General features: G+C 41.1%; 1 protein-coding gene across 4 annotated transcripts; it reads right to left on the bottom strand.

Annotated features, from left to right (window-relative positions):
* Window positions 1-405: 405 nt before the first annotated feature.
* prss12 (serine protease 12) lies at window positions 406-24,261 on the bottom strand. Of its 4 annotated transcripts, none has more exons than XM_036000985.1 (13): window positions 23,171-24,261; window positions 21,172-21,310; window positions 20,050-20,222; window positions 19,486-19,633; window positions 18,641-18,819; window positions 17,680-17,821; window positions 17,357-17,577; window positions 12,005-12,146; window positions 8,763-8,968; window positions 6,527-6,649; window positions 4,313-4,400; window positions 3,180-3,475; window positions 406-1,822 (listed from the first exon to the last, which is right to left on the bottom strand). In XM_036000985.1, the coding sequence occupies exons 1-13, from the start codon at window positions 23,562-23,564 to the stop codon at window positions 1,491-1,493; spliced, it is 2,583 nt and encodes an 860-aa protein (XP_035856878.1). In that variant the 5' UTR covers window positions 23,565-24,261; the 3' UTR covers window positions 406-1,490. The 4 variants fall into 4 exon arrangements, with proteins under 4 accessions (XP_035856878.1, XP_035856877.1, XP_035856879.1 ...); XM_036000984.1 differs by having other exon boundaries at window positions 19,486-19,636; XM_036000986.1 differs by lacking the exon at window positions 4,313-4,400 and adding an exon at window positions 7,387-7,465 and having other exon boundaries at window positions 23,171-23,744.
* Window positions 24,262-24,380: the final 119 nt, after the last annotated feature.

The following is a 24,380-nucleotide window of genomic DNA, read 5'->3' on the forward strand; positions in this document are numbered from 1 at the left end:
TGTAGCAGTTGGTCCCAGTTCTTAAATGGGTGTTAAGTCAACATAACGTGTTTGCCTTGTAAATAAGAACAACTCAGAAAATGGCTGCCATTCCTGTCGACACTGTGTGACAGACCAGAGACACTGTGTGTGTGTGGGTGTGTGTGCATACACATTGTCTGACATAGTGGTGCACACTTTGACAGTTTGCAGTCAGAAACAAACCTGAAAGAGCTCTGTTGTTCCAGCTGCTGTCACCATTCAGATGTGTGGGAATAACAGAAAGTGTAACATAAAGTGCAACAACCACTTAAAACATATATTCAGTGACATTAAAATGTTTTTACATAAACAGACTATGGCCATTACAGTATGACTTAAAACTTTTAAGTATCTTAATTAAGACAAACTCACTTTTTTATTTTATTTTTACAAAAACCTATTTATAAAGAAATGTTACAGTACATTAAAACACAACACATAGTCAGTAAACACCAAATAAGAAGGCAGTGTAGTTTTTTTTCAAGTGTACCAGATTGTCTCCATTCAGTGTTGTCAAAACCTCGACAACACTTAACTATCCTACTAGAACAAAAGAACATGAATTAACAGTGTCAATACGACAAATCAACACTTAGAAATGCTGTTATGTGCTTTGATTCAGAAACACTTTAGTCCCTTCCTTTCTCTGCAAATGCCAAGCAGCACTGAGTTAAGGACAAATACTGACTGCTTGTAAATGATAAATGCCTGAGTAATTACTAAGACCTGAAATCTGCTTTTTACACAGCAAAACAATGAGCCCAATGGAGACACATTACATAAACAATAATGAAATCAGGCTGAAATGCATATTTCAATTTGGCAAATGTCAATGTGACCAGAATGCTTAACACAAAATCACTGAATATCATGCAATAAGTACCTAAAGGGGGATTCTTAGTGCAAGTCTGCAACTTCATATCATGCCAATACTTACTATGTACGCACGAGTGCATGCATTTATTTCTGTTTTGTTTTTTACTGTGGTCCCTTTTCAACCATTTTAATCACAGTTCATACCATAAATCACAACTTTACAACAAAAGCAAGCACAGAAAACATTATTTTGGTAAAAAAATAATGTTTTTAAGTGTATTATGCAATGTCACAAGAAACAACAAAAAGATATTTAAGTTACAGTTGCATTTTTTTGAGTTGAGATTTAACACCATCCAAAATCTTGCAGCTCAAGAGAATATTAAATCATTAAAATAAGTGCTTATGACTTAGATGAGAGTAAAGACAGAAAAGCCTTCCTCTCACCAAAAAAAAAAAAAAGAAGTCCAGCGTTGACTTGTGCTCTCCATTTGATAGTCAGGTTACAACTTACATCACTGGATAATCAGGTCATAACATCATCACATCAGTAACACATTGTTGTATCAGTTGTCACCTGACCAATCGAGTAAGTCTTTGAGTGTCATTCTTTCTGATTGAGAGGTCAATTCTTTAAATTTGTCATTCACCTTTCATCGCTTTTTCTCTTTCCTGTCATCACGCCCAATCACCTTGCGTATCCAGGAGCTGAAGGCAGAGACTTTGGTGTAGACGCCGGGGGACTGTTGTGTCCGACAGGCATGACCCCAGGATGTGACCCCGTAAACCACCCAACCCCCTCCCGGACGCTCACACACCAACGGACCGCCACTGTCACCACGGCAACTGTCCACACGTCTTTCCGATTGGATGCTGCCGGCACAGAGCATGCGGCTTGTGAAGGCACTGTGGAAATGCTGCTGGCAATGACGCCGGGGAAGTAAGGAGAGGGGGGCCTGCTGTAGGGTCTTGGAGTATGAGCGACCTGAGAAAGAGGCAAAGTGTTAGAGTTTAGAATGAGAGGTGGAAGGTAGGTAGATTGTGTGCGTGAGCATCATATTTGTGTTTTAACCATGATAGCTCTAGTGATGGCAATGTCGGTCAGTAGGCCCATCCCTTTGGTCCTCTAGCATTACCAGCAGGTTGACATTTTTGGTTCTAAGTGAAATGTCTGGACAACTATTGGATGGTTTGCCATGACATTTGGTAGAGACATTTATGGTCCCTAGAGGATGAGTTGTTAAAGCTTAGATCCCGTGACCTTTCGACTTGTGCCATCATCCGATCAAAACATATCTTAACACTTTGGTTTATGACCAAATCCCTGGCGGTGTCACTTTACTGTTGGCCTGTTGGAGGTTGTACACAGAAATGTGCTTCCTCTGATACACATGCTGTTGGCAGTCACTTTGTTCAACAACCAACAAGGAACTTCACCCTGTGGCCAAAATGTCTGCAGAGGTTCAATCTATCCACCACATACACACACACACACACACACACACACACACACACACACACACACAGTGTTTTCAACTCTCCATGGTAGCTTAGGGTGGTGTGTGTGTGATATTAGAGGGCAGATTGCCAAATGCAAACAGCTGTACAAAGCAGACATCTCGCCATTGCCAGCATCACACACTCTAAATAGCCTGTGTTGTCATCACACTTGGGTAAACTAATAAAAACAGTCTCTCAACACACACACACACACACACACACACACACACACACACACACACACACACACACATGGATTCAACCGACATTAAGAAAACAGACACACAAAACCCCTCAACAGGGAGTACATGTTTTTGTATAAGCGTGTACTGACACTGTCTGTAGCCCTCTGTGACTAAGTTGCTATGCTTAATGACATCAGCACGTAACTTAAAGATCACTAACAGATGTGTGTCGGTGTACACAGTCAAGTGTATGGACAGATACGGAGCGTGAAGTCAAACAAGTGCAATTACTGGTGGAGGATTCTCTTCTACTATATATGCATTTGCAGTTGACCTTCAAAATGACTAACATATGGTAAGAATACAGTGGTTACAGTACGTGATTGTTTCACTGTCTGTCCAAATGTGCAATAGACTTTTACCCCAAATAACTAGTCCCAGTGTGATTTTTTTATGGTCCCTCATTACCTTTCTGTTTTTACGTTACGTTGATTTCCAGTGCGACTTACAAAAATTTAAAGTTGTGAAGGTCCTACACCTTCCAATATACAGTGTTGCTTACATCTTAAATACAAGAACGAAATTAAATTATGTCATGTTTTGCACCTCAGGGCCACCGTACCCACCTCCCCTCTACACACAAACACACACCCTCACCCGTATCACCCCAGCCAGTAATATGACAGTTGCTGGCTTGTTTGAGCACTCTCTCTTTCCTCATGGGCAGACAGGCGGGAAGAACATGACGGCTGAATGACACACACTCTCCCGGCATCTGGCCCACGGCCCCCGGTGACAGACGAACCAAGGCCAGGTCGTAATCGTTGTTATGGGAGTGGTAGCCTGGGTGGAGGACAATCTGATCGACGCCGTACTCTTCTTCATATTCCTCAGGGACGAGGGAGTGGTAGTCGCCCACTCTAACTTTATATTGCTTGGTGCTGTTTCCGTACCTGGAGAGAGGAATAGAGGGATGGATTAAGAGAAGTCATTAGGGAGTGTGTGTGTGGTGTGGTGTGAGTGTGTGTGTGTGTGTGTGTGTGTGTGTGTGTGTGTGTGTGTGTGTGTGCGTGTGCGTGTGCGTGTGCGTGTGTGCGTGTGAGTGCAGTATCCCACTGCTGATACATAAACCATGAGCAATAAAATAACAAGCTCTTGCAAGGGTTACCTCAGCAATAGTTAATCTAGAGCTGAAAAAAGTACTGTGTACTGTTACACTGAGCACACAGTCATAAAATCTGGACTAGTTGCCTATGAGTAGTAGAAGAAATTTTTTCCCATATGTTCCATAGCTTTTCTACAAAGTATTATGTATAGTGTTCGTGTTCCCCCTGAGGCTTATAAATATTGCATATGCTTAATCAGACAGTCCTAAAAGCTTTGTCCAATTAACTCATCAGATACATGGTCCCTCATTTTCTCTGCTTTACCTCCTTCTTCACACAACAGTGCTTTTATCAGTTCACTATAAACCATGACTAACAATGGATTGCACATGTCCTGCACTACTTCTTGGAGCTAAACAAATGAAAACTTGGACACAGACTGAGTACAGACAAGAATGATAACAATAAATCTGTCATTGTCATTGTGTGTTTATGCTTTATACTGACTCATAGGTTGACATAATGAAGTGTTTTCCACGCTTTCCATTTACTTGTTAGAGATGTTTGGCCTTTTTGAAATGGAGTGGGAGTGGAGGAGAGGTAAGTCAGGGACAAAGATGGGACCAAAGGAGAGGGAGGGCGGGAGGGAAGAGAAGGAAGGGGAGAGGAGTTAAGGAAGGAGACCTTTCGATCGAGCCAAGTCTGTGTGTCCAGTTACAACTGGTAGAGTGTTTCCGGAAAGATCTCCTGACCTGGGAATGCCAAGACGTTCCTGGCAGAGCAAAGACACTGCTGACCAGTTAAATACGTACAGTGCATACTCACCATGGAGGCAACATCTCAGGATTAGAATGGAGTTTGAATGTGACACCTAAGTTACCTTTCACACGTTGTTGTAGTTGCTAAAAGCAGTTACAAATCTGCTGGAGTTGTGTTACTGTTGGCAAGCCCCCAGCTGTACAACTACAAGGTATAAATAGGTTTAACATGTTGACAGCATGTGACTACTGAGCTGAGGTCAATTTTTATGAATCTACTAATCAGTAGTGTAAGGGATAGGGAAACATGATTGTGTTAGTTACATTTGGTAGTGGCACCTTAACATGTCATTATAAAATCATCTATGCTTGTGTGCAAATTAGAACAAGAAGAAGTGAGTACACCAACTTGTTGATGCATCTTCTGTGTATTGTTTGTTTGTTGCTGTGTGTGCTGTGGGTGCTGTATCACCCTATTTTGGTTACCATATAAGAAAGGGGACACAGTTAAGTCAGAAGTCCCTATCTTGGTCTGCATGCTCTGGCTTGCATGCAGCAAATTACTTTTGAAAGCGGTCATAGTTAAAACTAACAGCTTGGAGCACTGAAGACAGATATGTGACCAAGCAGGCAAGAGAAGTAATTTGTAGTGTCTGACTTTTCTTGTCTGCTTACAATGTTTAGGAAGACAAATGTCCTACGTACAGCTCAAAATACCTTTCATCATTTCTGTCACTGTGTTTAGGTGTGCACCTACATCCTAGTAGGTATCCTTTGAGCAACATCGATCAGAAATAATTAACTGTTACACTAGAAAAGCGTTGTGCTGTACATGTTGCTGTACACATTGTGTGCCAATGTGGCTGCAGTCAGCAAAATGTTACTATTGTAGGAATGTCATCAATCTGAACCTGGCAGATGAATTCCACAAGCTATGATGAATTATTAAAACCCATTCAATATAAATAAAAATCAAAGCCTGAGGCAGTAGGTGAGTGAGCATCTAGGTCATTAAGCACATAAACATATAATTAATTTGTTTTGGTAAAGCCTATCATTTATTTACTCCTGCTTAAGCAACCTAAGCCATTCAACCACAAGAGCAATCACTTAAAGACAGGGGTATGTTTGAGGCTAACTAATATGGCTACTATAGTGCCTACTGTGCAGTTTTAAATGACTTACCATTGTTAGTAAAGAGTCAGACTAACATACATTATTTCAATCTGCAATTACACTGGTGGTCAACTATGGGCACTGCTTGCATTAATCAGTCCTAGAAGTCCTGATTGCTACTTCCCAAGTGTTCCTAATTATAAGTTTCCTGTGTGTCATTTAAAGAAAGAGGAAGTGACGTACGAGTCAAATCGCAGAGTAGAGGTTCTTGCATTAGGAGTACAACTCTGGCAGTAGAAAGGGCCTGGGAATGGCTGGATAAATGGTACTGGAAAAGATTTAGTGAATGACCACTTCCTCTCTTTAATGTGGAAAAATCTGGATTTATAGTGGCAGAGCTGCTGGGGCCTGTAAAGAATTCTGGTTTTCCCAAACCCAAATGATGAATACTTGGTAATGCAACCAAAATATATTATCCTTAAAATACAGTCTGACAACCTTACATGTGCTGTACAGATACCAAATGCAGACTCTAGCTCTTCACAAATTTGCTAAGTCTCTCTCTGTTCAATTAATTTTCTTTCCTTTTAATTTTTCTTTCCGTTGCCTTCTCTGCTGTGTGCATTAGGTGATTGATTTCAAGTTGGTGGTGCCAGGTGGAGGCCCCCAGACCAGATGAGGTTGAGATGAAGTAACTCTGGCTGTCTCACTGCCACCTGCACCACAGCCAAACCACCTCTGATCACTGCTCACATCATTGAGGTCCTCATGCCTCTGTAAGACTTGAATATACTGAAGTAGTTAAGTAGTGCAGTTCAGGTGTAGCTCAAGTTGGAGGGAAATGTATGCATAAGCACACCCACATTTTCATGAATAAAGATAACTTAAAAACTGATAATTTCCTGGCCTCCATACTACATGCTGTATGAGATAAATTGGCTTTAAAAATTTTAACATAGCCTTTCAAACGGTGACACATACATATGTGTGTGAGTAGATGTTGGTGTGTGTGTGTGTGTTTGACCTCTTGAAGCAGTGTGCTGAGGTGAGGACCCAGCAGGTGTCAATGAGAGTCGCTCCACACACCAACCTCCCGTCTCCTCGAGATCCTCGCAAACGAACTGCAGCCTGCCATGGCCAGCCACCCCTACAGATGCGCGCACACACACACACACACACACACACACACACAAAAACACAAGCAATTATAAAAGTGCAGGTAATCATCATAGCAACATGTATATTCTATGATTTATGTGATTTTTTGGAGGACACTAAACATTAGCTTACCTAGCAGAATGAGTTTACATGCAGCTATGTAAAGCGTAAACATGAAGGATGTCATCTAAACATGCACACACACAAACACACAAATACATACTCAGTATGAAAAACGTTCTTTGGTTTCACATCTAACCATAAATGTGGCCGCACTCACTCGGTTGCATTCAAATATACATAAATGTTGCTTTTCTCTCTGCTTATCCAAACCTCTTTCTGTCTCTCTCTCTCTATATATCTTTCTCACACACAACACAAACACACACAGCGCAAGACAGAGAAAGTCATAACCACAGGATTTTTTTGTTTAATTCCAGTGAGTTTTTTTGTGTTTGCCAATGCATGCCTGTGTCTCTTCAATGTAAATCGTTGTAAGTGACAAACTCACAGTTAATGCTAACATTCTTACTCATTTGCGTCCACTTATAGTTTGTGTTTGGAGGAATTACACACAGTTGACATTTCTTTGCCTGTAGATTCAGATCAGCTGTTTTCCATCTAAGACTTATTGTCTTGAAAATGTGTCCAAAATTCTTTATTCCATATGTCTCTGGCAGGAGCTCTTTGTGCTGTCATTATTCCCTCCTGTCCCTTCCAGCTTACCTCAGAGAGTTTTCTCCTCCTATGATTCGCCGCTGGCGGGTGTGTATGAGCCGCAAACCACAAATTGAGTTGACAGGATCTGACAGAGACAAAAGAGGAACCATTGGGAGTGTATATGTGAGGGTGTGTGGGAGGGTGATGATTGTTAAACCATACATTTTGGCTCAGATGTCGCTCATATTAAATATTTAGACTGATTGAAAAAATAATAATGTTTTAAATCCATCTTTCACTACTACACATGAACCTGAAATAAATTAAATTAAATAAATGAGAGATCATTTTTCGTAGTCTGTGTGTACGTGATGTTAAAATCTACAAACAGAAGATGTAATTCATCATACTGAAGAGACAAAGAAACCTCCTGCACTGGTTTGACTTGCAGAAGAATGTGCCCTTGCGAAATGGAAGTAATAGCATATGTGCAGGTATCGAAAAGCATTGTGTGAGTCTGCCCTGATGTGTGACAGAGAGGGTGAAGCAATAACATTGCTCTTTCCCTTTTACCATCTGGATACACACACACACACACACACACACACACACACACACACACACACACACACACACACTGAAGCCCTGCCTGCTTTCCTCTCAGAATCATACCTCCTGACTTTTCTTTAGTCATTTGTTTCTCATTAGTTTTTCAGTGTATATGACATAATGGAAATATTTGCTAAACACACTATAGCAGGGGTGGCGAACCTGTGGCTCTTGAGCCATATGCGGCTCTTTACCTGCTCCTGTGAGGCTCTTACTGTGTGGCTGGGGGCTGTGTCATTGGTTGATTGTTGTTTTTAACTTTTCTGAAACAAACAGTATTTCAGATAAGTAAAAAAAAACCACATTTGAATGCATCTGCCAATACATTTGCCAATTATTTTAAAATGGAAAATAATGCAGCAGAGTTTTGAGGACAGATTCTGCAACCTGAGGAAAAACAGCGGCCACAGATCACCTTCATCGTTAACCCTTTCACTGCTGAATCCGATTGTTTGAAAGCCCCTCTAGTGATAGATGAGTGAGAGAGTTGCTTCGAGTGGCCACAACCGAGTTCAAGCAAGACCTGAAAAGGACTGTGGATAACAAAGACTGTCAGGTTTCCCACTGAGTCAGTCTAAGTGAGAAAAAAAACTATGAAAACTGCTATGTATTATGACTGTCATCAGATCTGAAAGACACTGTTGCTGTTGTAGTGTGGACGTGCATGTGTTGTGTGGCTTTTTGCTATGGTGCGGTTTTTTTTTGTGGCTCTTTATACCTAACTGGTTGGCCACCCCTGCACTATAGTCTCACACATGCTCAATGCACACAGATGCTCCAAATAAATCCCAAGAGCTCCATATTATTTTAAATAAAAATCAGACCTGACTGACCTTTGACCTCTTTGTAGCTGGTTTGCGATTCACCATAGTCACAGATGACCCCAGCGTCCTCACTATGACGACAGTTGTGAGTGCCAAGTGTCTGTTTGATGCAGTCTGCTAACAAACGCTCCTCGCCACCGCACTTAACATTGTCCACGTGGATGGGCCCTGTCCCCTCCCCGAAGTACGCCATCACACGGGCCTTTGCAACCCCACTGTAGTGGAATTGACACAGAACACAGACACTTTATTGGGATTGCCTTATAAATTGTATTAAACTCAAAAACTGCCAAAAAGGTAGTTCATATTAGGCTGGAGATAAAACAAAGTAATTCTCACAAAAAAAAAAAAAAATATATATATATATATATATATATATATATATATATCAAAAAGGCAGGACCGCAACAAATTCAAGAGCCACAAAATTGAATTTACTAAACAGAAATAACATAAAACATAAAAGATCAGTTTAGAAAAGAGGGAATATAAGTCAATTTTGAGAAGCTTTTTAAAAAGAGTCAGTTGAATTGGATGATCTACTGTTATAGTAAGAGGTCAAATATTCCAAATGGTCTCCCTTCATTTTAAGCTGAGCTCTTGGAACAACAATTAAAATACTGTATGTACTGGAGCTTCACCTAAAGCTTGATAGGTAATAACTAAAATCGTATTTTAAAGTCTAAACTCCACTGGCGGGCAATGAAAAGAGGCCAATACTTAAGTAATGTGTTCCCTACACTTTGTTTTTGTTAGAAGACAAGCTGCAGCATTTTGAACCATTTCCAGATGAGCTCCTGTCAGAATTTGAAATGTAGAATTGTCTGTTTTTTGTAATAGTCTGATGAGATTTTGAAAGTGTAGAATGTGTAGGACACATTTAATTAAAAATATACCTTCTTTGATTTAGTGATAAAAACTCTGTTATGTATTTTTTTCTTCTTCTCATTCTATGTATCTTTTCGAAATTACCTTTAACCATTCAAGAGTTGAATCCGTGGTTGCCACATCTTTTTGTTTGTACGTGTGTGTATAAGCATGCAGACGGTGATGACGTTATTGTTTGACATTCTTTGGCTGTGACGCAAACCAGGTCAAACCACTTTTACAATCTGATAACAGTATTTGTATTACTTTCTCACCTCTGACTTTAATAAGCAAACAGCTAACACACAGAGGCCTGTAGGTTGTGGCTGCGTATGTGTGCCTGTATAGGCTTTAACTGTGATTTTAATTAAGATTGATAGATAACTGACTGAGAGGATCTCATATTGCGTCCCTGGGGTTTGATGGGTGGCAGGTCTTCTATCCCCACTCATGACATGTAGCATTGTGCCTGTGTCTCCAATAGCTCCCTGAGCATGCAAAGGGTGAACCTCCAAGTCACTTGGAACTAAAACTGTCATCAAGCCTGCTTGGTGTGTTTCTTTGGAAACACACAGTGATACTACATACTCAACTTAAAAAGTAACGCTAATTGTTTTGTCAGACATCATATTTCATATACTGCCCATGTACCATGAATTATCCTTAAAATGTGAATAATCATAATAATGATTCCCCTTTTTGCTTGGAACCCCCTGGAACTCCCTCAACTCAACCACTAGCAAATTAAGTTGTTGCCAAAATATGTTTTATGTATTATGCTGGCAAACCTTTTTTGTTTGTTGTCCAGTTTCATGTAGATTCTTATTTAAGGTGACTCTGGGTCATACTGTTGATTTTTTTTTATAAAAGTTGTGTGTATGTGTGTGTGTGTGTGTGTGTGTCTGTCTGTCTGTCTGTCTGTGTATGAATATGCGTATTTTGTTTTATCACTCCCTGAGCAACCTCTAACCCTTGGGGACCTGCTGTGTATGTAATGACCTTTCACCACACCCTGTGTGAGACAAAATGATGATCCTAACATGGCTTTTACACTCCTCCAACATGCTCTCTCTCTCTCTCTCTCTCTCTCTCTCTCTCTCTCTCTCTCTCTCTCTCTCTCTCTCTCTCGCTCTCTCTCGCTCTCTCTCGCTCTCTCTCTCTCTCTCTCTCTCTCTCTCTCTCTCTCTCTCTCTCGCACTCCAGATGTGGCTTTCATCTACACCCAGACGTGTCACAGAAAATTGGGTAGCTAAGGGATAAATGTCTCATGCTGAGCAGTGATGAGAGAGAAAATGAAGACAGTTTGTTACGGTACAGTTTTCCCTTGTCATCCCATTGCCATTATTTTAGAAAACAGGACAGTGTCTCAGAGGGAAGGGATAATGGGACACAGAGAGGATGAGATGAGGTAGTTTGCTTCGCCTCAACATATCTGTCACTGTGAATATGTCATATGCATAATTGGCCTGCTCTTTAATTGGATGTTTATCTTGGCTCTGCAAAAGGGCACAGCTAAAACACCTAGAAAAAGCAGCTGGCAGCACAGCAGAGGCTCATAAGAAGTATTTGAAAAACTTTAGTGCACACATTGTAAAGATTGATTAATGAAATATAGTAATCTTAAATGATTAAAAGCATAGTGTAGTTTTTCCATTGTCGGTTAGCTTGAAACTCGAGACGTGCGTGATGAAGTGCAAACTGAAAACAGAGAAGGGTTGAGAGATGGAAGACAGACAGGGAAAGTGGGAGCACGCAGATGCCAAGTCTTGGAAGTAGTGATTGATTTTGCAAACTGAGTAGGCAGTCTGGATTCACTTATGTAAGTTTATAGAGTGATCACACTACAATGCCACATCTCAAAACTGAGCCTTTCTCCAACATGTTACCTCTATTCCAACATCCTGACCATGACTAAAAAGGAAATGATCGGCAGAAATTGTCAACTAAGTTAATTAACTTTTCATCATTTCAGTTTTGAAGCAAAAACACCCAAAATGTACCATTTTCTCAAAAGTGAATATTTGCAGGTTGTCTTAGCCTTTTATTCTAGTAAACTGAATATCTTAGCATTTTGTTAACCACAAAATTAATCAAGAGACTTTTCAATAGTTAATCAATAATGAAAATAATCATTAGTTGCAGATGTAAAATGCACCCATCTCTCCAAACTTCATAAGCAATCTTCCCTCCTCCCAATTGAACCTGTAAGTGCTGTGTGGAATTAGTCACTTCCAGCAGCTTCGTCTGCCCTTATTGCAAGCAAAACATTCTTGTTGCTCATGCTCCATGCAAGTCATTGTGCTTGTTCTAGTTTTTATCATGTTACCCAGAAACACATGGTAATCAATGACGCTACTCAAACAGACATGCACATACATACATACCTGTAGCCCAGCTGTCGGCACACCACCTCAGCGTCACGATCAGTCCATCCGTCATCACACACGGTCCCCCATTGTCCAGCCAGATAGAGCTCCACCCGGCCTTCCCTAGGGCTCTCTCCTCCCACAAGCCTTATTGGCACACCTGAAGAACACACATACACATAGACACAATTTAGAACAACTACACAGACTGGCACAGATTTATTTCTGTTCTCTGAAGTTGCCCAAGTTTAGAAATACTCAAAGGCACTACACACACATTCCCTAACATCCTCTTCCTCCGGGCTAGCATGTTTCCTAAATGGGGCATGTGCTCTCATGTTCCCTACAAAGGAAAAATCTTGAACACCTGTCTGTTTTCATGCACATAACCACTTGTGTGTCCAGAAGGGGAAGTTGGTAGACTCCTGTCGCGATGAAAAGATCATTTATTTTCATTGCCTCTCTCTGTTTTCACATGCTCTCTCTCTTGTTCTTTCTCCCTCAAATGGTATTCACCTATACTGTTAATCAAATCAGTCTGGGTTTTAGTTTAAACCATCCATCATCATTTGTCTGCACACAGACACACGCACGCACGCACGCACGCACGCACGCACGCACGCACGCACGCACGCACGCACACACACACACACACACACACACACACACACACACACACACACACACACACACACACTAATCTCATTTAAGTGAATGCCAATGTCTTTTCCATGTGTGGACAGTTTCAGGATCAGTTTACACTCTTGCCAAGTGTGAGGTTTTTTATGCTATGAAATATAAAGTCGGTTGTTGCGTCTTGTAGCTGAAACATTGTATACAGTAACACAATCATTCTGTAAATAGCAAATACTAGAACAACTTTGTTAGTGGTCAGTTTAGCCTGGAATCTCTGTGACTGTATTAAGTTGAACATTGTGTGTGTGGAACATAAGAATTGTAGGATGGGGAGATTTAGATAGGGAGAGTTAATTGTTAATTCTTTGTTGGTGTTGGGTATTTAGGAAATGCTTATTTTTGTCACACACACAAACAAACACACACACACACACACACACACACATTGCTGCTCTGATACAACACTAATGTGATGATCTCTCAAAACAGAGTGGGAGAGGGGGAGAGAGAGAGAGAGAGAGAGAGAGAGAGAGAGAGAGAGAGAGAGAGAGAGAGAGAGAGAGAGAGAGAGAGAGAGTAATAGTTCAAAGCACAGCCTGACTTATCTGCTTTTTCTCCTTTTCCAAAAACAACATAACAACTTAAACCAATCTGCCTGTGGCATGTTGAGTGGGAAAGAGGGATTTGCATACACACATTAACACTCAAACAAATGCACACAAACAAGCACACACACACACACACACACACACACACACACGCACACAAATGCTATGAAGTAATGACACAATTCTTTAGTGGGCGTTTGTGAGGTGAGAGTGTCCCTCAGGCTCTTGCCAAAATAACTAAAGCTACCTAAACCCAACTTATCATCACTGAGAGGACATTAAAAACAACATGATGCATCCTTTCTGTGACATTCACCAGACTTATCTGTTACATTCAACATCATGACAGATGGCAGAGAATGAAACGGTTGTATTAGGTGAAATCTGAGCCACTGCTGGTTCCATCCAGCACTATGCTTTATTGGTGTCCAGAGGCTATAGAAATAGGCTTGATTAATGGTGCTACCATCCAACCCTTCCTCCCTCTTTTAGCAAGTAGAAACACTACTGAACCCTTCTGTCTCTTCTTATAAAGAGGTAAGAAGTGCAGTGTTATGTGTGTCTGGTGCCTGATAATTATGATTTTGCAGTTAGGAACAGTGAGGAATAGTGGCATGAGGGAGACTTACTTTAGGGAAAGGTTTGCAGTAAATCCATTTAATCATGACGACTTTACAAGCGGCCCAGTTATTAAGCCAGGACAAGCCAACTAACAGCTGTGCCTATTAGAGTTAGCATGACTTACATCATCCTCTATCTGTCTCTTGGAGAGTGTTGGCTTTTCTCTTATCAGTCGGATGAGATCAAATTGAATGCAGGTTGAGTTTGGCAGAGATCGTAAAGACATCAGCTTGCAATTCCATTAAAGGGGTGATTGAACCAATTTTACCTTGTCATAGTTGAATAATGACAGTTTAGTGGGTAACTAGGACATACATAGAACCTCAAAATCCCATTGACACCTCTTTCCTCTGCAAATCTCACAATTTGAAACTGCCTCTGAAAACGGGCAAATCTCAGCGAGCCGCCGAGTTGACGTCAACTCGGCGGCTCCTCCTCATTTGGCTCTAGTCTCTATCTTTGTCACACCCAAACAAATTTTATATAGGCTACACCACTGACCTGATATCAGGTAGTCTTCTGAATAGGTCGCGCAGATCTCAGAAATTGTATACATTGTTCATCTGCTATTTTACCACTAAATTCACTTCTGAGACTTTTTTATGTGAGAAATCAACTATGTAGAAGTCAAATATGTGCCGTTTTCCTAAAATTGATGGTTAATTGCAAATTTTGTCCGACTGTGTGTCAGAGTTCAGCGGCCGGTGCTGCCTGTGTTGCTGCCTCGCAGCCCAGCCTGCCTTCCTTCACAGACCCCGGCCTGCTGTGAGGTAGATGGAGCTCCGTCACGGCTGGCAGCCCACGGCACTCCATACCCGCGCAAAGTCACCGTTTTTTGGGTTAATGGACTACCAAACGCCGCTGCCCTGACAGAGCTCCAGGGCCTGCAGCTCCCCTCTTCCTGCTAAATGGCCGGTGTGTGTGAGTGAGAGCTCAGTTAGCGAGCTTGTTACGCAATCTCTTACCGCAGGTTCCAGTTAATCTTATAATGTGTGTAATTATAATGTGTTGAGTTATTTAAACAAACGATCGGGGAAATAAACGCCTCTTGTCCGTGAGTCTCATTGATAGAGCCTGCGGCTGGATGGAGCTCTATCAATGAGAGCTAGCTAGCCTCCTCTTAGAATTCCTCTGAAATTCACAAAAATGCATTAAATTGAAATCGGACACCATTGTTAGCTTTATAAGGCCTTGGGGTAGATGTTATATAAGTTGTGTGACGAAATTCAAACTGTAAATATACTCTAATTACGCCGAAAATGAAGCTAACTAGCCGCGATCTGTACACATAAGATTGAAGGGACAGTCGCAGCTAACGAAACCCCTAATGTTCACAAAAATTCATTAAATTGAAATTGGACACCAGTGTTAGCTTTATAAGACCTTGGGGTAGATGGTATATAAGTGGCGTGATGAAATTCAAACTGTAAATATAGCTAGTTATGCCGGCAGCCAGCCAGCTCTGTGGAGCTCCACGGAGCTCCGCGAAGCCCCGAGTATTCCAGTAGTCCAGTACCCAGGGAAACGGTGCCTTTCACTGGGTATGGAGGTTGCCGCTTTCTCGTCAGACTGTGTGGAGCTCCTAGCTAAAGTCCGACACGTCTTACCAAATTTGCAATTAGCCTTCAATTTTCGTAAAACGGCCCATATTTGAGCTTTATATAGTTGATTTCTCGCTTAAAAAAAGTCTCAGAAGTGAATTTAATAACGAAATTGCCCGACAAACAATGTATAACTTTGCAGTGTCTGAAATATGAGACCTGCTATCTCATCTCCAATGTGTTTCTATGTGGTTTGCTCAAACCAATCAGCGCGCAGCTCATCTAAATATTCATGAGCATACCATATTTGGAAGAAAAGCTCTTGTTCCAAATAGAGCCATATTCACAGGGTAGTTAAGGGCCTAATAAAATAGCATTCGGGCAATTTTCAGCCCAACCAATGTTACATACCCTATTAGGAGACCTTAAGGAACAGTTTAAAATACCCTATATAATCATTCAATCACCCCTTTAACAGGTATTATGAAGTGACAGGAAATTACATAGAGGCTTTCATCCTTAGGTTTCCTGTTCTTCAAAGTCTATACATATGTGTGCTCTTAATGCAAAGCTTCTACAGTCCTTGTCTTAAGCTAACATTATTATGGATAATTATCTTAATATATCATATTTTTTATTAATTTGACCCAGTCTTATTATTACAAAAATGTATAGTTGTTTATATATCAAAGGGAATAAAAATATATAAGAACAATCAGCAAATAAAGTACAGGAGTCATTTCAGTAAAAGTCCTTCTAGAATAATGTCTTGTTTTTGTAATTTTAGACAAGATTTTTAAAAACTTGCTAGCCTGATCTCATCCAGCTATCATTCCAGAGTTGAGGGGCCCAGATGGCAAACACTGATAGATTTTAGTCTGCACCTAGGAGTCACTAAAAGGGAACAACCAGAGGCTCTCAGGCAGAACTCAGCTAATAGGGGGGTAAAAGGTCAGCAGTCAGGAGCCTACCCCATATGAGCTATAAAAGTGATTAGAATACACATTCAAGTCAACCCTAAAATGCACAGGTAACCAGTGTAGATATAATATGCACAGTATTATAATTATATTATACAGTATATAATAATATATGATATTAGAAAACAGTAAACCAAGATGAGAGAAGATTCTACCTCTGGACCTATGATAATGAGTTCTGATTTATTGGAATTAAAACTAAAATAAGTTTTCAGAGGTTGCTACAATCATAAGAGAAATAGATCTAGTTAAAAGTCTGCTTCTAACAGACACTTTTATCTTTCAGTTATGAGGCATATGAAAGGAAAATACAACAGATTGAGGACTGAAGCCTGCGGCTCCCCTTAATTCAAAGGGGATGGATGATTTGTATTCAACAATGGCAACACAAAAGAGAGATAAGAGTGTAACCAATCTAAACCAATACCACCCACTCATTGCTTAAGATGTCAAAAAATCAAATGATCACCAAAATGAAAAGCCTTAACATTGACTAAAATAAGCAAAAGAGAATATTACAAACGATCGTTAAGGGTGTTGCAAGCGGAGTTTCCGTCTTTATCAACTCTAAAACCGCAATGGGATTTTTGAGAAAGACCATTACCATTTATGAAGGCAAATACCTGCGTCACAACCGATTTTCCTTAAACACTGGCCAGAAATGTTTAGAGATTGCCCACTTGTGCGCTTGCTAACTTGCAAACTTTCCACATCTAACCTCGAGCACAACCCACACAGACATTACGTTTCCATGTGTGTTGTTATAACAAACTTCAATCAAGCTTCAAGTAGCACTGCTCTTTGTTTTTCAAAGTCTAAAAACAGTGACAATCTACATATGCACATAATATAAATAATATCAGTATCTAACCACATACATAACCAACATTTTACAGGTTACATTGAGCCTCTCTCGCCCATTAATGGTTTCTATGCTATCTGCGTCCTTCTGAAGTCTTACAGCAAGATAAGATTCTGTCTTACTCGTTGGAAGACTGTCTCCATTGCGATCAGCGCTGCATGCAATGTTCACATCTTCATGGTGTGTGCAGTCATGGCGGAGCCACTCCTTCCTGTTGCACAGCAATAGGCTAGGCTCTTTCCCTGTGCAGCTCACATCATCCAAAAGAATGGGACCTGACCCCACCCCGAAGCGTGGGACTGAGGTGATGTCTAGTCCTTCAGAAAGGAGAGTCTCACCTAATCTACAAGGTAGACATGTACACACACAAACACACATTTTTTCACTTCTTAATAAGTACCAACAGTGCATGTGTATGTGCCTGTGAGTATATACTTCACATTACCTGTAACCAAGTTCTCGGCACACAACTTGTGTGTTAGAGTCTGTCCAGCCGTCATCACACACTGTCCCCCACTGACCACGGTAAAATACTTCTAAACGTCCCTCATAGCTGCTGGTGCCCCCTACCAACCTAACAGAGCCATCTGGAGAGAAAGAGAAAGACAGAGAGTTAGGCAATGTCCTCGCTAAGGAGGATACATTTTCATAACCTTGAATCCTTATTAAAACACCTTTCTGAATAAATACATAAATAAATGACAAATAAATATTTTTTATGGCTTTGTACGTTTTAAGTTATTGTTTTTGATCACAATATAGCAACAATTTTTTTTTCAATTTATTATTCAGACAAAACAGTAATGATAAACCAGCACTGGGAGATGCTGTTCGGAGCCAATGTCTGTAGCCAGAATTTAGTCCTTAAGATTTCACACTTTGGTCACCTGGCAACCCGCCAGACTCTTATTCCTCTCCTTGTGTGTGGTAAAACCACACATAACTTTTCCCACATTGTTTGCTCAGGCTGAGCAATAGTCAACCTCCATATTTCTGGGCCTGGCCACCATTAACTCTCCTAAAATACAGTACCTCGCTGGCTCCAGGAGCGAGCTCATGTGGGAAAGAGATGTTTTCACATTGCACCCTTTTCATTAAGGGACTTTGATTTGTTTTTTCTCTCCTATAACCAATTTCCAAACTTCTTTTTTAAAGAGAACATTTTGACTTGTCATAGCAATAAAAGCATGGGTGTAACTAATAACATTAATGATTGCTCTATTTAATGCAGGCCTTCCAGTTACCCAGCACACACAATCACAGTCATGTGCGAATCCTTCCGCCACGATAAGGTGGGAATTCCAGGAAGGGCTTCTATATCTTTATATGTAAACTATGTTTGCATTAAACTTGCATGTTTTTATGAATATCATAGATTGCTAATGCTGAGTCAGGTGTTGTTCTACCTGTAATAGGGTTGCAGGACACTCCTGCATCCTCAGAGTGCAGACAGTTGTGTTCCCCCCAGGCACTTTTTGGACACTGCTCCAGAGTGAGCTCATTGCCTGTGCAACGCACCTCATCCAGCCAGACACGGTCTGAACCCTTGCCAAAATGTGCCTGGCCCCATGCCTTCGCCACACCGCTGCAAAGAAAAGACACGGTACAGAAGAATAGAAGGTTTGGTCTGCAGTAATACTGATACAATTGAAAACAGATGTACAGACGGGCTCAGTTTGACTTACAAACTATGTGGTATAGGATGCAGTATTTGTTTAATCTGGAAATGGAATCAAATAAACCTACTGTATTTCAAATAGATTTTTGAGAAATTGCCACGCATATCCGTGCATACATAAACATTGCAACACGAACACCACAGTGGCATACACAAAAAATGCACACACGGACATTTGCAGAGAGTGCAGCGTTGCTAAATATGCATATCTCTGTGGTCCTAGAATTCATGCAGGAACAATGAGCCTGATTCATTATCTGACCCCCAGATGTTCTTTACTGCTCGCTTCTCTCTCTGTGTGTCCGAATGGAAAGAATACTTCTCATACTTTTGGAGATAAAGAAAGACAGACGGGACACCCACAGTTACTCATCTAAGCTTCTTAGTCTAATTTCTGTCAAACGTTTTCCTTTTACTCTCATACTCACAATTTATTTCCTTTATGCTAATTACCAGTTGGAATAAATGTGAATATGAACATTAATATATGTGTGTGTGTGTGTGTGTGTGTGTGTGTGTGTGTGTGTGTGTGTGTGTGTGTGTGTGATTGTGTGTGTGTGTGTGCCCTATCACCTCAGCCCCAGTTGTCGACACACCACCTCTGCATCACTGTCGTCCCATTGGTCGTCACATATGGAACCCCACTGCCCTGCATGGAAGACCTCCACTGTGCCCTCTGACCCTGATCGACCCCCCACCAGCCGTATAGGGAGCGTCACTACTGCTAAAAAACGAACACAAGCATGAATGCACACATTTTCACAGTCTAGTTATGCAGGCTGACACAAAATGCAGGGACTTTTTTTAAATATTACATTTATTTAGCTGATGCTTTTATCCAAAGCGACTTACAATAAGTGCATTCTACAATTTTGGTACAACCCCAAAAAGTGCAAGAATCATGCAAGTACATCAACTTCATCAAGTATGCTGATCTACTGCAAGTGCTACATTTAGAGAATAGGATAATAGGAGATTTTTTTTGTTTATTTAAAGTTTATTTTCAGGACAGTTCTAAAACTGAGTAGGGGTTGTAGAATTTTTGAAGGTTTGTTGAGCTATCAGATCGTATTAAATATTCATCCAAACCTCTATCCATTCATCACAGACCTATAATTCCCCATGAAGAGGGCCTACCATGCTGCTGTGTGCATGTGATGGCTGCAGCCAGAGAACATTCCCCTCCATTCCAAGCAGTCTTAGGACACAGGAGCAGGTCTGGCTCCTCTCCCTGGCAATGAACCGCCCTCCAATGGAGCTTGGCCATGCTTGGACGAAACAGGGGAACTGCACGTGCATGACCTGAGATCCTGGAATGGGATCAATAAGCAAACAAGTTATTTTTACTAATACAAGACATTTTTCAAAAAAAAATTAAATTAGAGTTGCTTGGCTCTTCTTTTTTCAAATCATCTGAGATGAATCTTGCAGCCAGGCGGCCAATCTCAGAGGAAAAAGTACAGCAGCCGCCTGGTAGTAACATTGAGCCATTTGTATGTTCATGATCTGCCATTCCAGGGTCAATGCGGTCAGCAGTTTCACACCCAACAGCTTCAATAACTGGCCACGTGAAAGTCATCACCAACAATACCGGCTGACATATGGCTGACATTTGCCCTCTTTCCTTTCCGCTGCGGACTTTCATTGACTGACTCCTGTGTGAATATGCAGACACAGGCATGTGTTCATGTCAGCATGCGTGCCAACGCTGGTGTTAGTGTTAACATGTGTAGTAAGTGCACAGAATGCCTCTGTTCCCCAGGGAAATAATACACTTTATCAACTATCTACACCCCAGCTTATGAACACTGTCGATATGCATGATCTGTCTACAGGCTCCCTCAAGACCCAGCAGATCTGTGGCTCTTCTAGCATGAAAGCATCTTAAAATGCAAGACCAGAAGACACAGTCGAAAGAGAAAGAGAGAGGTGGTAACAAGGTAAATAGCTGAGCACTGAAGGTATTTAAATACCTCTGGGGAATGGGGGGGGGGTTGGAATGCAAGGGAAAGTGCAAGAAAAGTACAAAGACTGTGAAGAGAGTGCATGAGTATGTCTGATATCTTGTGAAATTGTCTAACATTCCCACTAAATTTCCATCTGACTCTTACCATATGTCAGACCTCTGTAGCTTCACATTGCAGATGGTTATTGTACTTGCACCTGTGTCTTAATACGTATGTAAGAGGGGGAGGCAGACGGAGAGCAGCAAATAGTGCATGCCTGAACGCATGTGTGTGCATGTGTGCTCTCTCTCACCCCTTGCCCAGCTGTCTGCAAACCACTGCAGCGTCTTCGTTCCCCCAGTCATCGCTACACACGGACCCCCACACTCCTCCCAGATAGACTTCCACCCTGCCATCTAGCTTGGAGCGACCTCCTTGCAGACGTACAGAGCCTGGGTTGGAAAGAGGGTTGGAGAACAGTGGATGTGTAGTAATCCAGCACATACAAAATGGGGGATAAAAGAAGGCACAAAAAAGATGTGTCACACCATATCAAAATATATAAGTAGGGTGTTAAGAAAAACAGAAAGAGAGTAAAGGGAAAAGGATGAAAGACAGGGAAAAAAATAAAAGGGGCAGAAGTGGGTGCAAAGCGAAAAAAGAGAAACAGCTCAATCCAAGTTGAAAAAGAAGAGAAAGGGGGAGCAGGCTGTATTTGATTCTGTAAAGATGGCAGGAAAGCACATATAGAGGCGTATAAATGTCTTATAAATGATCCAATGAATCTGTCAGCATCAAAATGGCTGCATGTAGAAGGTCTCATTGCACTTCAGTTCCTGACATCCATTGACATAATGTTTTATGTGTGTGTCGTGTCGTCACATTACAACTAGACTGTAAAAAGAAAACAACGATAAAGATAAAAAATATAGTGCTGTTAAAAATAATACATATATAGGACAATAAAGCAGCTATTTGACTATGTACTGGTTGTATTTTTCACAGCAAATGCATATTTAGCTTTCCCCAAAGAATAAAATATGTATTCACCCTGTATGGCCTCATACCTCACTGCGATACAATTGATTATATCACTGATTAAATTAATTTAGCCACAAGCTAATTAGGATTTGGAATTGAGTGTTTCACAGATGGTTACAGTGTGTGTGTGTGTGTGTGTGTGTGTGTGTGTGTGTGTGTGTGTGTGTGTGTGTGTGTGTGTGTGTGTGTGTGTGTGTGTGTGTGTGTGGGTGGGTGGATGCTGTTTATTGTTGGAGTAACCTGATTGCATTGTGTGTATCACTTGGTATATTTGGGCTATTATGGCAACAAAGATTGTAAGAGTGCATGTTCACGCACGCACACACACACACACACACACACACACACACACACACACACACACACACACACACAGGTGAATGTCTACCTCTTACTGCCATCAGCATTTCTTAAGTTAAATTAAACATTCACTGCTTGGCTGTCTTTTTTTTCGCAAAAAATAGAATGAACAGAATGTGGCCACCCCTTCAAAAGGTGTGTAATTGTCCAAACATCTTTAATAACAGGACCAATGTATGTCAATTCCATGTATCAATTACAAGAAGATAATTTACCCATGCTGTGCCTACACACTACAAGACTGAAAATACCACATATGCTGCTTGTGCCAGATGGAAATCGCACACTATTCCTTTCACCACTCTCTCTTACTTCTACCTTTCATCAATCCAGAGATGTATAGCCCACTTTGCCTTTACTTTTGATTTTAGCAACACTTAGTAGTCCAAGCCTGTATACTTGATAGGTGTTAGGTGATAATATGGTGTTCCCAATGTCAAACTATTTTAATGTGACAAGAGAGATTTTATTGAGTCTATTCACTTTACTCTCTGAGTAGGCCTATATGGCGTGTAGCGTACAACACACCATAAGCAAATACCGGTGCACTCATTACAGCACAAATGTGCTTAGACTTGCCATCTGCATACACTGTGCTCACACCTGGGACACTGAAGGTGTGTCCTGTCTAATTACTTCAGCATGAGCTTCCTGAGTTGAACACAATGGAGCTAGAAAATTGTTAACACAGTTTCACACCAACTTAAAAAAACACTGTACAGTATATATATATATATATATATATATAGGCCTAAGTTACAGGGACTTTTAAATTATCATTATCGTTCCGTTCATTGGAGATTTCGACTACTATGTTCATAATGTTTTTTTTTCGACATATTACACATTTACAATTATGAATCCCAACGAAATCCTATAATGCTATGTGTCTATTAGATCTGCGTGTTTACCTTGTTTACAGTCGCAGTACCCCCAGTCCACTCTGCCTTTGTGGTTCCTGAAAAAGCACCAGGGTCGGATCCTGCCGTCCGGGTTGCGACAGTGATTGTGTTCTCCTATTCCTTTTCCCGGGTAGCGCTCCTTGAAGCCGGCCACTTCGGTCCAGTTCATGCACCGGGTGCCGGACTCAGTGACGTCTATAGCTCCCCGGTAGAAACCGTCTTTCCCACGGCTCTGGACGCAGTCAGTAAACGGCAGGATGAATGAAGGGACGCTGCTGGAATAACAGAAGCCGCTATCCGCAGCCAAAAGCGCGGCTGTTAGAACAAGCAATGCCAAATTCATGTTAGGTCTCCGGTTGTAGGCAGCGAAGACAGTGCTTCTACCATCAGTAGGTTCTATCATCAGCAGAGGAGACGATTTTCAGTCAGCCTCATCGCCCTGCCGTGGGACGAGAGTGAGAACCGGGAAAGGAGAAACGACGCGGATCAATGAAACTCCTATTTGCTTGTGCTAATGGGCAGGCAGCCCCCAACGAAAACTGAATAACATGCAGGCTATAGGCCATATTCGCAGTAAATTCCCCCCATATTGCGATTTAACACCATTTAATTATATGTGGAAATTGTATACCATTCAATAGACCTATATGGTATTAATCAAAGGTCAAATTTACAGGGAGTAAAGGGGAACCCATCCTGTATAACAGGCTAATAACTTTAGGCCTAAATAATGTATAATCCCAAGTAATCCACATAGGGCTCCCAAAACGTTAAGAAATGGCTTTTTGTTGAGACAACATTCATGACCAAAATGCTTATTTGATTGCTTGGGTTTACTGAAAAGCAAGTTTTATTAATGCGTATGCTTTATAACCTTTGGTGCATTGTCATTTTAAGAAATGTCCTTTAACACTAACCTTCACTATATTTAACCTCTTATCATAGTCTACTTTATCTAACGCAAGTCACATAGATCATACAGCCAAAGATGAGCATCTTTGATGACATGCAGACTGAAATGGACTTAATAGCGCCTCTAGTGTCTAAAATATAGTAGTATCCATGGTATTATCTGATTGGAGGAGGAATTTGGAAACGTCAAACAAAAGCGTCCTATCTGGTGACATAATCACGTCGCGTCTATTCTATCACAAAAGTGTTCACTCTTAATTGACACCGGCGTACGCCAAAACTCGTCCAGGTTGGCGGAGTTACTCGA

Source organism: Sander lucioperca, chromosome 4 (genome assembly GCF_008315115.2).
Source record: "Sander lucioperca isolate FBNREF2018 chromosome 4, SLUC_FBN_1.2, whole genome shotgun sequence".
Lineage (NCBI taxonomy): Eukaryota > Metazoa > Chordata > Actinopteri > Perciformes > Percidae > Sander > Sander lucioperca.

Bases quoted from the DNA above. Each gene is read 5' to 3' on its own strand.
- prss12 (XM_036000984.1), bottom strand. From the start codon at position 23,564: ATGATAGAACCTACTGATGGTAGAAGCACTGTCTTCGCTGCCTACAAC. The intron at 18,820-19,485 runs GTGATAGGGCAC...TTTTCTTTGCAG, and splicing joins TGTCGACAACTGGGGCTGAG to CGGTGTGGCGAAGGCATGGG. The intron at 6,650-8,762 runs GTCAGTCAGGTC...GCGCATCTGTAG, and splicing joins CAGCTACAAAGAGGTCAAAG to GGGTGGCTGGCCATGGCAGG.